A 15,970-nucleotide genomic window follows, 5' to 3' on the forward strand; every position below is an offset into this window, starting at 1 on the left:
GTGGTTTAGTTCCATAGTCAGGGCCTTGTCATCTGAGCAGATTAATTTTGCCCTGTTATATAGTGTTTTTATCACCCCATATTGTTGTGAGGGGGGGGGATTGCTGGTGAATGTATCTGCCAGTGTGGGTGGGTTTTCTGTAAACAGAGAAAACCAAAGATCCATCAAGCTGGCGGGTGATTAAAGTGTCTAGGAAGGGGAGGGTGTTGTTTTCCTCTTTTTCTAAGGTGAACTGGATTCTGGGATGTTGGTTGTTTAAGTGTGTTAGGAAGGAGTGGAGTGTGTCTGAGCCATGTGGCCAAATAGCAAACACATCATCCACATAACGAAGCCAAATAGTGGGTTTTTGTGGGGCAGAGGTTAAGGCTTTCTCTTCAAATGTCTCCATAAAGAAATTGGCCAAGGGTGGGGAAAGTGGTGAACCCATGGCTGTCCCCTCTATCTGTTTGTAGAACTTTCCTTGCCAAACGAAATAGCCTGAGTTCATTTTGAACTGAAATAGGGCTGAGATATCGGGAGGAAACTTGGCTTGGATGAGCTCAAGGGTTTCTTTGAGTGGGACATTAGTGAATAGGGAGGAGACGTCAAAACTGACCATTATGTCAGTGTGTTGGAGTGTGAGGTTTTCTATACTGGCTTTAAAGTGGGCTGAGTTTTTTATGTGTGATGTTGCCAGTGTAGTGTGTGAGCGTTTTGGCTAAATGTTTGGCTAATTTATATGTGGGGGAATCAATGCCATCCACTATGGGATGCAATGGCACATTTTGTTTATGTATTTTTGGGAGTCCATATAATCAGGGGGGTCTAGAGTTATAAGGTTTAAGTTTGTTGGTGACTTCCACAGGCCTAAAAAGTGACCTTCTTAAGGAGTCTGTGGATAGTTCTAATCTGAGAGTTGGTCGGATTATATTCAATGGGGAGGTAAGTAGTACGGTCTCGTATTAAAGAATTTAGCTTACCTTTGTAGTCTTTTTGATTGAGTACCATAGTGGCGCTTCCCTTATCAGCTTTGGTGAATACTATTTTTTTGTTGTTTTTTAATTCTTGTAGGGCTGTATATTCGTTTTTGGATAAGTTGGATTTTGGAGGTTTGGCTTTAGTGAGAACACCGACTACATCCAGTCTCATGTTGTTGGCGATATGGTTAGGCAGGTTGCGAATACCACGCTCTATTTGGATCATGATTTCTTCAGCAGGTATCCTTTTTGGAGCTAGGGCGAAATTGTGACCACGTGAAAGTGCGGTGAGTGCTTCAGGCTTTAAAACTGCCGACGAGATGTTGACTACTGTGTTAAGTGGTGGCTGGGGTACAGAAGTAGAAGTCTTTGTCAGGTTTTCGTATTTTTTCATGTGCCGACTACGTATTTTTTCGAATTCCTTTCTTGCCGATGTGCATGAGATGTCATGAAGTATAGACCATAGATCAAGGCCGAGTGTGTTAGAAAGCTCTTCCTCTAGTGCCCGTAAGGTTTTGTTTTTGTCGGCAAGGAGAACGCGCGTCGCGGTAATTTGTTCTCTTAACAGGGCGAAGCTAGTGCGGTTATAAATGCGTAGAGCTTTCTCGGAAGTGAAACGGTGCTTCAATTTGACACAGTTGGGGATCACTTTGTTATCCCGGCAGCGTTTTAGGAACGTCAGACGATTTATTTGCCTCGATATCTTCAACCTCAATTTGCCGTATTGACGGGCCTTTTGTGCGATTGCATCTGCGTGGATGATCATGATTCTAGTAGTAAGACTTATACATTGGTTAGACATAACTGGTAATTAATTTACGGAATTAACAACGCATATGAAGTATATTAATTAAAGATAACTTTAATGAATCACTTCTATATTTCGGCAATGTCACATTGCTATCTTCAGGAACATAAAGATATGGTATGTGCACTAAGGAACTAACAAAGCAAATGAGGAAGAAAGTAAGAAACTAATTTTGTTCCTAAAGTCCTAATGGTGCCCTCTTGCGGGCTAATTTGGTAGTCTTGGCAGTTGGGCTGAAGTTCTCATAATGAAAGTCTCCCAAATTTGGGGCAGTTTCATGCACCCAAATTTGTTGAGGTTAGGAACGTTTTTTAGAGCTGCTGAAGATTCTTTGAATAATCTTTCGTATTTAAACTTGCTGCGATGGATTATTTTTGTTTTCTTCCAACGAATTTTATGGTGGATATCTAAGGCATGGTCTGCCAACCCAGAGCGGCTGTACTGGTGAAACCGGATGTAGTCTTGTTGTTCTGAAATCCTGATATTTGTTGTTCTGCCTGTTTTATTTACTGTTAATATTTACTTTCTGATGGTACATTCTGGTCATCATTTAAATTTTCTTTAGACTTTGTTCTATCAAAGATAAATAGCATTCAGGGCATTTTCCACATTCCCCATGCAGCATTATTCCCCCACCTCCCCCATTCTTATATATATATATCTGCACTTTGTTGACATCTTTAGAGTTCAAAAAACTTTATATAATAACTTCATATTAAATGACTTTCAAAAAAAGTCTGTTCACTCAAGAATGCAGTTCACTTTAGAAAATGACAATACTTTCAGTTTTTGAGCACTCTGATTTATAATAATGAGGAGGGATATGCACAGTTTATTAACTTTGCATCACTTGGCATAACTATCCTGGACAAACTTGGACTATTCTTGGAGGTGCTTAAGAATCAAAGCTGTATAACTGAGAGGAGACCTCCACATAGCCTTTAAAGGAATGTGAAGAACCCAGGAATAGAATTTCAGGGCTTCTGACCTAATGTCCAATCCTCACCTTCTCGTGGTGCACCCTGTTGGGTATCTACCTGGATACTGAACGAACAAGGATGGGCTGGCAATTTGGGATTTAGCCGACCAAATTGTATTCTTATTGGCTTAAACCACAATATTAAATGATGGTACAACATAATAGAATTTCATGCCAGCTGGGCGTTGCCCAGTTAAACAAGGCCCCAGTTGTTTTTGCCAGGGAACCCGGGTGAACAGTGAAAAGTCAGCTACTGGAACAAATCTTAAAACACCCCAACTCAATATCACCAGAATTGAAGATTGGCACTATCAACATAAAAGCCTGAATGGCAAAGAAATGGAGCTAGCTGAGGAATTAGATAAGTACCAGATCGACATAATAGGGGTGACTGAAACAAAAAAGACCAACTTTGGTGAGCTCTTTCTGAGCAATAAATACAAAATGTTATATTCGGGCAATGACAATCAATGAAAAGAAGGAGTAGCCATAGTATTCAACACAAAATACGAGGCTAATCTACTTGAATGGCAGGCAATTTCATGTAGAGTGATGTGGGCAAATACAGAATGGGGAACTGGACAATGAGACTTATTTGTGCCTATGGTCCCACAGAAGGTCCTCCTAAGGTAGAAGTGGAGGCATTTTTTGAGATTGTAGAGAAAGCAACTGACACAATAAAAAATTAAAAGTTGGTCCTTGTTTTGGGATCTAAATAGCAGAGTAGGAAATGATTGTCAGAATGGCAAATACTTGTTGGATTTCTGCTTAGGACATGGACTGGTTATTACTAACACCATGTTTCAACATAAAAATGTGCACAAATTCACATGAAGAGAAGAGGCTAGGAATAAGAAAAGTCTCATTGACTATATTATTGTTGATATTATTGATGAAGCAGAACATATACGTTTAAAGTGAATAAAAGTTGAGCAGCTCTCAGATGTGAACTCTAGACTAAAATATACAAACATTATTCAAGAAAAAATGAAAGAGTTTGAGAACAGGAATCAAACCTTGGAGATTCAGTGGCAAGCTCTGAAGAAAACATCGATTGATTCTGCCAGAGAGGCATGTGGTGAGGTTGTGTGAAGGATAGAAAAATCAGAACTCCTTGGTGGACACAGGAAGTTAAAGAGACAGTGAAGGAAAAGAAGAAAGCATATGAAAAGCTCCTGGCAAATAAGTCAGCTTGTGCTCTTAGAGAATACAGAGACAAATGTAAGAAAGCTAAACAGTGTGTAAAACTAGCTAAACAAAAGTCATGGGAGGACTTTGGCAAGAATATAGAAAATAAATATCAAGAAGGTGGCAAAATATTCTGGAGGTTGTTGAAGAAGCTTAGGAATAGAGGAAAGAGTGCTGTAAAAGGAATTAGAGATGATAAAGGTGAAATGAAAACAGGAGAAAAATATATCCTTGAAGTATGGAGTAATTACTTCGAAAAATTGCAAAATGAAACTAGCAGTGATGACAGCACAGTGAAAAGAGCCCCCCCCCATTACAGACACACACACAGACATATATATTCTCAATTCTTTTATGTAATTGTACTTGATAATTCTAAAAAAACACCACCTACATCCTGCATTCTGACCACTGTTAAAATTATCCTTAATCCTTACCTTGATGGACCCGTGTTTCACTCAGGATTTCTCCATGAGTGCAGATCACAAAGATGCCTCCAACAATCTCGATCTTGAGCCTCTCTTTTCCATGTTATACCCATAGATTTCATTAGTGGATCTTCCCATCTTGTAGGTAGTCTTCCTGGTTTTCTCTTTATTCTTGGTTGCCAGTTGAGTATTCTATGTGTCCATCTGTTATTGTTGAGTCTGGTTATGTGACTTGCCCATCTCTTCTTGCTTTCATATACTGCAGTTACCACATCTTTTATGCCTGATCTCTTTCTTAGTTCCGTGTTTCTAACATACAAATCCTGCGTTCTATTGTACACTGAGTTATTCTTCTTTACTTGTCGTGTTCTATGTTTCTGATCCATATGTGAGTGATGGTAGAATATCACTATTAAATAGTTTTGCCTTCGGAGAGATGTCAAGATTTGGATTAGTAAGTGTTTCTTTTAGTCTGTTAAATGATATCCATAAAACTTTCTTTCTTTTTGCTAGTTCTTCAGATAAATCGTTATTCATTTTTATTGTTTGTCCTAAGTACTTGTATGAGTTAACTTATTCTATAGGGATGTTATCAATACATAGGTGACTCACTTGTGTAGATTTTTGATCCATTTTGTTTTTTCTAGATTCATTTCTAAGCTTATCTTACTGCTTTTTGTGTATACTTTTTCACCCATTTTTTTTAGGTCTTTTGGGTTGTGGAATATCGGTACTAGATCATTGGCAAACATAAGAATTTGTAGCTTTTCACCATATATGCTTATTCCTCCGTTTAGGTCTATTTTTTCAGAATGTATTCTAAAGTGCTGCTAAATAGATTTGGGGAGATCACATTGCCTTGCCAGACCCCTCTCTTTATATCTATATTTATAGGTTGATCAAATAGGGTTATTTGTGTGGTCTGATTTTTATTAATTTCTTTTATCATGTGGATATAAGTAGGGTCCACATTTATTTCCAGTAAGGCACTGATGACTGCATTGTGTTCTATGGTATCAAATGCTTTTTTAAAATCAATAAAGAGGAAACATAGAGGGATTCTGCATTTTTCTGCTAGTTGTGAAATTACCTGGATATGATCTATTGTGGAGAAGCCTCTTTTGAATCCTGCCTGCTCTCTGCTGGAGTTGTCTTCTAGAGTGTTTCGGATTCTGTTCAGTGCATGATCTTATATATGTGAGAGAGTAGAGAGATTGGACAATAGTTTTTTTATGTTTTCCTTGTTCCCTTTTTTGAATAGAAGTATGGTTTTTGAGGTTTTCCATTCCTCTGGAAGCTTTCTTTCTTGGAAGTACCACGTGAATCTTCAGCCAAGGCTTTGAAAATAATTGGTCCACCTTTCTGGATTTTATCCTTAATCCTTATATTTATTAAATACAAACACTATCTGTTGCCTCATCCAAGTTTTCAGTACATTCCCTGCTTATGTAGCCATGCTTATTTTGGTTAGACAAGCAAATCGCAGAAATTCGTAGAGTGAGGGGGGGGGAAACACATATTACATATATTATCATCAGGCAGCATATTGCCTTGTTGAGTGTACTACAAACAATATGTCTGTGCATATGCATGCAACATACAGAATCTTATGGAAGATAATAGTGATACTTAAAGCAGATTTTTGTATAAAAGATTCTTCACTCTCCACACCTAAACAGAAATGATTATATAAAGTTACAGTTTTAAATGTTGTTGTTTATGGCTTTTTTTTTTTTAATTAATTAATTAATTGACAATGAAATGAATCTTGGCTATTAAGTTTCACAGTAGATAGTTCTGTGTCACTGTTTTTTTGTCAGGTTTGCATATTGTTAGCTTCTAGAATTATGTTAATTGTATTGATCGTCTTTGACTTTCATAATTTTTGCTTTGATAATGATTGAGATACTTATTCAAAATATCAGTTTTGCATTACAAGAATTTATTTAAGTAAATCCACCATATATGTAGGTAATTGCTATTAAACCAATACATAACTGTCATTTGCTGTAGATCGAAAGAGGAAAGGAGCAATCAAAAATTGAGAATGAAACTTCATTTACAGAACTGAAGCGAGATAATGAAGATGAAAAAGGTTGGTATTATATATTCTAGCTAGTCTTATTATAACAAAGTGTAGTATACTAAAAGTATATTACATATAGCTGATTTGTTGAAATACATATGCATCTAACTTGGTTTCATGAATTGAATACAGTAAGCTCCTTAATTTTCTACTTAAATCAGTTCAGAGGACATATGGATTTGATATGACAGGCAATTGCCATGTCATATGAAATATTTAAATAATAATTAAAAGTTATACATGTGGCATACATGTTATTCTATAGTTGTTGTATTTAACATTTTGTGCTTCTAAAGCATTTCTCACTGAATCAATACCTACACTTTGGTCTGGGTTCTTGCCATCTTGGCATCAAATACCTTGTTTTGCTAACTTTTCCTCTCTCATTATATTTAAGTGATCATACTACCTTAGCCCTGCTCACACATTCTTGAATGCAAACATATCAAATTCCTTCCAAATGTCTTCATTTTTAATATGATTCTGCCATTGATGCCATTTGTTCAGGCTCCTAATTTATCTAAGAACTCTCATATCTGTGGTCTCTAATCTTTGATTGAATGCATTATTCCCAACTCTCAGATCGATAACTTAAAACCAGTTTGAACACTGTCTTATATACTACTAGTTTAGTGTTTTGGTTAATTTCTCTCTTATTCCATATAAATTTATTCAGCTGGCTCCCCACCATACCAACTTTGCTTATTCTGTTGCTTATTTCCATATTTCATTTGCCATCTTCACTTGGCGAAGACTGGTGTGGGACATCAATTGAGCATCTCAGTGACCATACAGCATCTGTTAATGTCCAATGAATAGATGGATGGATAGGATCTCCATTCAGAATGCAGGTGAAGTTTTCTATGTTCTTCCCTATTTTCTTAGGTTAGGTCTTTTTACTGCTGGTTTTCATGCCAAATTTGTTAGTTATTGAATTTAGTTAAAGAATCCTGCAGACTTACGCTGGATGTGTTTAGGAGTATAGATGATAATGTATACAAAGCAAAAAGCTAAGTTTGATGTCTCCAATTCTAATATCAGATTTAATGCCACTTTCTTTCATAATTGCTTCCTTGAATAGATGAACTTCATCTTGTTATTGATGTCTCCAATATGCTGATTTTACATTAAACCATCTTCCTGTATTTTCTTCAATTCTAACTGCCAACTTACGACTTAAATATAGACTCTGTTGTCCTGTATAATGTTCCGTTTACCTCATATAAGTGTAGCGTAATGAAAAATAACTAACACTGGGTTTATGGGTCGTAATGATTTAATAAACCTACTAGTTTTGCCACTTAAGCTAGGGGCTTCATCTGGATTGGGATGAACATAAAAATATACAAGCATTAAATACAAATCGATATATCACTAAACAACACCAAATGTGTAGGAACTGTTACTTACACAGAATACAAGTACAACAGAAACACATGGAGCGTGGATGCTGGCAAATGGTCAGTCATTGTTCAGCAGGTACATCTGATAGTTAATAGAAAAATTAAAATCTGATATGTTTAAAGATCTGAGTAACTTCCAAATGTCACACAAAATCATTCCTTGGTTTCTGTTTAGAGTGCCTTGAGAGGCTACAATAGATTACTGTTGTAGCCTCTCTGATGTTGTGGGAGCTGAAGTTATCTTCTATGTATGGCATGGAGCTCTTATCCCATTCGATGTTGTGGTGAGTGTGAGAGAAATGGAATGCCAAGCCTGAGCTGTCTTCTCTGTTGTTATTGATGTCTCCAATATGCTCATTTTGTCTTATTTCTAAACTTCTCAATGTTTGCCTTATGTAATTAAGGCCACAAGAACATGGAATATTTTAATTTCAAGTTCTTGTGGAAATGTTTGTTGAAAGGGTTGTGGTAATTGGGCAAGCATAACAGATTTCATACCATCATAATGGGTTTGAAGGCCACTCTAATGTCATGAGATTTCAGGAGATTTGCAATATTTAGCGAAAGTTTGCCAATAAAAGGGATGGAAATTCAGGCTCTGTAATGAATGTCATTGATCTGTTTGTGAAGAGGGATTAGAGAGTAGTATTCTTTGTGCTATTTTTTAGGATATCCATTGCTGATCAATAGTTGGAGAATCGAATGTAATTCTTCTGTTAGTGTTCCTTCATCTCTTATAATAGAGATTGCCCTCTTTTTCACCGTATCCAATACCTAATTTTTGTGAAATATGGTGCAACAATGAGAAATGTAGATAACGGCCTGTATAAGTTGGCTTACAGTACACTCCATCTGCTTTTTTTGTAATTAGAACATCTAGAAAAAGTAGTTTTCCTTCATTTTCAAGTTCTAGAGTGAATTTGATTTTATGGTGGAAGGAGTTAACAAATGCCAGAAAATTGTGTAACTCAGCCACACTGTGTTACATATTATGTAACACAGTGTGGCTGTTTTCATAATATGTAACATGTTATGAAAACAGAATTCATAATAATTCCGTATTATGAATATGCCATCCACGTATCACCACCAAAGTGATGGTTTAGGATTTATAGATAACAAGACATCTTTTTTGAACTTTTCCATGAATAAGTGTGCACAAGGAGGGGATAAAAGGCTTCCCATTGCAAGGTTCAAAAGTTGTTTGTAGATTTTCCCATTCCATCAGAAAAAAATTTGAGTTGAGACAGTGTTTATAGAGTTGAGAGATGTCCTGAGGAAACAGATTATCTATAAGCACCATAATTTTGTCCACAGGAACATTTGTGAATAATGATACAATATTCATACTAGCTATTCACAAAGCACTCTAAACAGAAACCAAGGAATGATTTTGTGTGACATTTTGAAGTCACTCATTAGATCTTTAAACATATCGGACTTTACTTTTTCTGCTAACTATTGGATGCACCTGCTTAACAATGACTGACCATGTGTTAGCATCCGCTCTCCATATGTTTCTGTTGTACTTGTATTCGCATGTAACGGTTCCTACACATTCGGTATTTTTTAGTGATGTATCAATTCATATTTAACGCTTGTATATTTGTATGTTCATTCCAACCCAGATGAAGCCACTAGTTTATTAAATCATTACAACCCACAAACCCAGTGTTAGTTATTTTTTATTACGTTAGTTTTTTGGTCGGAAAAAAACAACATATGTATCATAACTGTAGAATTTTGAAAAGCTTTTCCCTGGTTATCTTCTATGCCTTTTTCAGATCTACAAAACTTGAGCACAGATATTTGTGACATGATTTCTCAACTGTATGTCATAAAGTGAAAATATGATTCTGACAACCTCTCTTTGGCTTGAACCTAGCTTGTTCTTCTCCCAGTTTCTCAGCCTCTTTTCAAGTATGCTTACATAATTCTTACCTGGAGTACTCAGTGGAGAAAATCCCACATTTAGCTTTATTCCCTTTTTTATGGATGGGAACTATGAGAACTCTACTCCAATCTGGAATTTGATCTCCTGTCAGGCCCTCTGAATTATTTAGTGTAGCCACTGCAAAACTTTTATATCTCTATATTTCAGTATTGATATGTATTCCTGTTTCCATTTCTGTTGAAAATTTCTTACTATAGTTCTCTCACTGCTTGTTTCATTTAAATATTTCAAACTAATTTGAAAGACTAATGAATGCTCTAAACTATAAACTAAAAACTGTTAAATGAAAGACTGCTAATGTCTAGATGTTTCCAGGCATGTAGGATATCCTTATCTTCAGTTTTTATGTGACCTTTATCATCTTTGATTCCTTTTACAGTACTCTTTCTTCCATTTATAAGTTTTTTTCAATATCCTCCAGAACATTTTGCCAGCTTCTTGATATTTACCTTCTATATTCTTACAAGTCTTTCTGTGGCTTTTATTTAGCTACTTTCTCACATAGCTTAGCTTAACTATCTTACATTCTTCTCGGTATTCTTTTAGACATCTGCGGACTTATTTGCTAGGCACGTTTATTATGCTTCTTTTCCAGGACTGCATCTTTAACTTTTTGTGTCTACCACGGTGTTCTTATTGTTCTATCCTTGCAGACAACTTTATTACATACTTCCTAACTGATACAATCAATGTTTTCTTCAGAGCCACTAAGACTCCAAGGTCTAGTTCTTGTTTTTGAAACTGCTTCATTCTTTCTTCAATAATGTTAGCATAGTTGAGTCTACAGTTTACCTGTTATAGCTGCTTAACTGTAATTCTTTATAAAATTTTCTTACATACTGTTCTTTTCAATGTGTTATTCATTTTTATCCTATTCTGTTGAAAATCTCCTTAAAATTAAAGATGGTCAATTCCAATTCAAATCCTCTGTACACTCTTGTTTCCTCAGCCAGCATGATGATATCACTATCAACAATAGCATAGTCAATGAGGCTTTTCCTTTGGTTCATTTGGAGAAAAGAGCAAAGCTAATAATAATGGCAAATATTTGTTGGATTTCTGCTCAGGACATGGACTGGTTATTACTAACACCATGTTCCAACATAAAAATGTGCACAAATTCACATGGAGAGAAGAGGCAAGGAATAAGAAAAGTCTCATTGACTATGTTATTGTTGATAGTGATGTTTTCTCCCTGGTGCAGGACACCAGAGTGTACAGAGGATTTGAAATTGGAAGTGATCACTATTTAGTCTTGAGCAGGATAAAATTGAATTTCATATTGAAAAGAATAACATGTAAGAAAGTTTTAAAGCGAATAAAAGTTGAGCAGCTCTCAGATGTGAACTGTAGACTAAAATACAGAAATATTATTGAAAAGAAAATGAAAGAGTTTGAGAACAGGAATCAAACCTTGGAGATTCAGTGGCAAACTCTGAAGGAAACATTGATTGATTCTGCCAGAGAGGCATGTGGTGAGGTTGTGTGCAAGGATAAAAAAAATCAGAACTCCCTGGTGGACACAGGAAGTTAAAGAGGCAGTGAAGGAAAAGAAGAAAGCATATCAAACGTTCCTGGCAAATAAGTCAGCTTTTACTCTTACAGAATACAGAGACAGATGTAAGAAAGCTAAACAGTGTGTAAAACTAGCTAAGCAAAAGTCATGGGAGGACTTTGGCAAGAATATAGAAAATAAATATCAAGAAGGTAGTAAGATATTCTGGAGGTTGTTGAAGAAGCTTAGGAATGGAGGAAAGAGTGCTGTAAAAGGAGTTAGAGATGACAAAGGTGAAATGAAAACAGGAGAAAAAGATATCCTTGAAGTATGGAGTAATTACTTTGAAAAACTGCTAAATGAAACAAGCAGTGATGACAGCACAGTGATAAAAAACACTGACCAGGCATGCAGTCAGGAATACATATCCATACTTGAAGTAGAAAAAGCCATCAAAGGCTTGAAATGTGGAAAGGCAGCAGGAGTAGATGATATTCGACCAGAAATGCTGAAGTATGGTGGTATAAGAGTCTTACAGTGGCTGCACTGCATAGTTCAGAAAGCCTGGACAGAGGGATGAATTCCCGATGATTGGAGTAGAGCTCTCATAGTACCCATATATAAAAAGGGAAATAAAACTGAATGTGAGAATTACAGAGGTATTTCCCTACTGAGTGTTCCTGGCAAGATCTATCCAAGTATACTTGAGAAACGGTTGAGAAGAATTGTGGAAGAAAAGCTTGGTGAAGAACAAGCTGGATTCAGGTCAAATAGAGGCTGTCAGGATCAGATCTTCACTTTACGACAAATAGTCGAGAAAGCATGGGAATATAACAAAGATCTGTATTTAAGTTTTGTCGATTTGGAAAAGGCATATGACAAGGTGCCAAGAGAGAAGCTATTCAATACGCTGAAGTTATATGGTGTCAATGGGGCATTATATCAAGCAATACTTAGTCTTTATTTGAGTTGTGAGTCAGCAGTTAGAATTGAAGGAAGTACAGGAAGATGGTTTAATGTTAAATCTGGTGTGAGACAAGGATGTACATTATCCCCTCTGTTATTCATTATCTATATGGATCACATTATGAAGGAATGTGGTATTAAACCTGATATCAAAATTGGAGATGTTAATGTCAGCTCTTTGCTTTATGCGGATGATGTTATACTTCTAAATAAATCCGCTACAAGTCTGCAAGATTCTCTGACTAAATTGAATAGCTGTTGTAATAGATATGGTATGAAGGTCAGCAATAAAAAGACAAAGACAATGAAAATAGGCAGAATCATTGAAAATGTCAACTGTGTTGTGAATGGAGAACCTGTGGAACAAGTAAAACATTTCAGCTACTTAGGCACAATTTTTACTGAAGATGGTAAACTAAATATAGAAATAGACAACAGAATCAGCAAAGCTGGTATCGTGGGAAGTCAATTGAATAAATTCATATGGAATAAGAAAGAAATTAGTCGGAACACTAAATTAGCTGTATACAAGACTGTGTTCAAACCAATTTTAACTTATGGATCTGAGAGCTGTGTCAGAAGTAAAACACTTGACCAAAGACTAGAGACTGCAGATATGAGATTCCGAGAAAGATTAGAGGCGTGAACAGATGGCATCAATGGCAATATCATATTAAAAATGAGGATATTAGGAAAGAACTTGACATTGTCAGCATCCAGGAATGCGTTAGCAGAGCTAATCTCAGATGGTATGGTCACTTAAATAGAATGGGAGAGGAAAGATTAGCAAAACAAGTGTTCTCTGCCAGGTTGTCGGGAAAACGACCCAGAGGAAGACCAAGATATAGGTGGATTGATACGGTATAAAGTGGCTTAGACGATAGAAATATAAGATCTGATAATGTTGGAGTCTTGACAAGTAACAGACTGATTTGGAGGAAAATTGTAGATAGGAAGTTAGTAATGATGTAATTTTTTCATGTAGTACTGTCATATCCTGTACACCCCTTGAGGGTACATGGCAGGAATTTGATGATGATGATGATGATGATGAGGCTTTTCCTGCATCTTTTCTCCAAGTGAACTTGTGCAAATCTTTTTGTTGAAAATTTATTAGTAATGACTAGCCCATATTCTGAACAAAATCCTGCAGATACTGTACCTACCCTCATTATTAGATTTGCCCTTTTTTCCAAATTTTTCTAAAAGATTCCTATATGCCTGGTGGGGGGTCATTTCCTACTCTCTTGTTTATATCTCCAACTAGGACTACTTTTTCCACATTATTAATGTCAGCTACCTGCTCTAATGACTCTTGAAATTCTTCCACGTCTTTCTTAGGAGAACCTTCTTTGGGTCCATTGGCACAGATATGTTTCATTGTCCATTTCCTGATTTTGAATTATGCCCATATAGCCAAAGTCCTCCCATGACTTTTGTTTAGCTAGTTTTACACAGTGTTTAGCTTTCTTACATTTGTCTCTTGTATTCTCTCAGAGCACAAGCTGACTTATTTGCCAGAAACTTTTGATATGCTTTCTTCTTTTCCTTCACTACCTCTTTAACTTCCTGTGTATACCAGGGAGTTCTGATTTTTCTATCCTTGCACACAACCTCACCACATGCCTCTCTGGCTGAATCAATCAGTGTTTTCTTCAAGGCTTGCCACTGAATCTCCAAGGGTTGTTTGCTGTTCTCAAACTCTTTCATTTTTTCTTCAATAAACTTTGTATATTTTAGTCTACAGTTCACATCTGAGAGCTGCTCAACTTTTATTCTCTTTAAAACTCTTACATGTTATTCTTTTCAATATGAATTTCAATTTTATCCTGCTCAAGAATAAATAGTGATCATATCCGATTTCAAATCCTCTGTACACTCTGGTGTCCTGCACCAGGGAGAAAACATCACTATCAACAATAACATAGTCAAGGAGACTTTTCCTTGCCTCTTCTCTCCATGTAAATTTGTGCACATTTTATGTTGGAACATAGTGTTAGTAATAACCAGCCCATGTCCTGAGCAGAAATCCAACAGGCATTTGCCATTATTATTTGCTTTGCTCTTTTCTCCAAATTTTTGCAAAATATTTTTGTATGTCTGAAAATCATTTCCTACTCTGCTATTTAGATCTCCAACAAGGACCAACTTTTCCTTTTTCATGTGTTAGTTGCTTTTTCTAAAGCATAAAAAAATTTCTCCACTTCTACCTTAGTAGAACCTTCTGTGGGACCATTGGCACAAATAAGCCTCATTGTCCAGTTCCCTATTCTGATATTTGCCCACATCACTCTACTTGAGACTGCCTGCTATTCAAGGAGATTAGCCTCATATTTTGTGTTGAATACTATGGCTGCTCCTTCTTTTCCTTGATTGTCATTGCCTGAGTATAACATTTTGTATTTATTGCTCAGAAAGATCTCACCAGTTTTTGTCTTTTTTGTTTCAGTCACCCCTATTATGTCGATCTGGTACTTATCTAATTCCTCAGCTCCATTTCTTTGCCATTCAGGCTTCTTATGTTGATAGTACTGATCTTTAACTCTGGTTATGTTGAGTTGGGGTGTGTTTTCAGATTTGTTCCAGTGGCTGATTTTTCGCTGCTTGCCCTGGTTCCCTGGTGAAAACAATGGGGGCCTTGTTTAACTGGGCTATGCCCCAGCCGGCATGAAATTTTGTCATGTTGTACCATCATTTTGTATTTTGGTTTAAGCCAGTAAGAATGCAATTTGGTCGGCTAAATCCCAAACTGCCAGCCCACCCTCGTTTGTTCAATATCCAAGTAGATACCCAACAGTGTGCATCATGAGAAAGTGAGGATTGGACATTAGGTCAGAAGCCCTGGTCAGTTCTCTGCATTGCTTTAAAGGCTATGTGGAGGTCTCCTCTCAGTTATACAGCTTTGACCCTTAAGCCACTGAGTAAATGAGGTTGAAGAAAGGCAACCAAAGTTGGACCTAGAGTCCTAAATGGCAGTCCCCCCCTCCTCAGTGAGCTAGCTCACTGAGGAGGGGGGGGACTGCCATTTAGGACTCTATAATAGGATATTTGTTTCCATAATTTTAATAATGACTTAATTCCAGTATATTTCATCGTTGTTATGAGAACATCAGGGAGAGATGATCACTTGACACCATTCAAAATATGAATATTATTTCACACACACATTTTGGTAGAAAGGCTAAATCGAGTGGTCTTGGCTATTGGGGCTGAAGATCTGAGGATGAGTGCTTCTAAAATTTGGAGCAGTTTCATGCACTCAAATTTGTTGAGGTTTGGAAATTTTCTCAGGGCTGAGGTAGAGTCTAGGAACAGCCTCTTGTATTTGTATTTGCTGCAGTGTAATAGATTGACCTTGCAGCATATCCTATGATGAGTATCCAAAGCATGGTCATTAAGTCCAGAGTTACTGTATTGGTGGAAATGAATGTACTCCTTATGTGTTCAGAAATTCTGATATTGGCTGTCCTTCCTGTTTGGCCATAGTAGGACAGTGCAACTGCAAGGGACCTGGTAGGTCTAGTGAATGTGGCTGGTCTTTAGTAGAACATTTGAAAAATTAACAAAAATTCTAAAGAAATACAACCTTACGACCACTTATAGACCACATAAAAAATTGACATCACATATTTGCTCCACCAAAGAACAGCCACATATCCTAGACCTGCCAGGTCCCTTGAGTTGCAAACTGTCCTTCTATAGCCAAA

At 36.7% G+C, this 15,970-nt stretch overlaps 1 protein-coding gene across 2 annotated transcripts in view; it reads left to right on the forward strand.

Moving 5' to 3' along the window:
- The window catches only part of kin17 (kin17 DNA and RNA binding protein), a 155,827-nt gene that overhangs the window by 75,448 nt on the left and 64,409 nt on the right, over positions 1-15,970 (forward strand). For both annotated transcript variants that reach the window (XM_090390976.1, XM_090390977.1), the window contains exon 7: positions 6,373-6,454. In XM_090390976.1, the coding sequence (XP_090247102.1) occupies positions 6,373-6,454 (82 nt within the window). The remainder of the gene's footprint in view (positions 1-6,372; positions 6,455-15,970) is intronic.

This window comes from Typopeltis vanoorti, chromosome 1, assembly GCF_054136105.1.
Source record: "Typopeltis vanoorti isolate ZY-2024b chromosome 1, IOZ_Tvanoo_1.0, whole genome shotgun sequence".
Taxonomy (NCBI): Eukaryota; Metazoa; Arthropoda; class Arachnida; order Uropygi; family Thelyphonidae; genus Typopeltis; species Typopeltis vanoorti.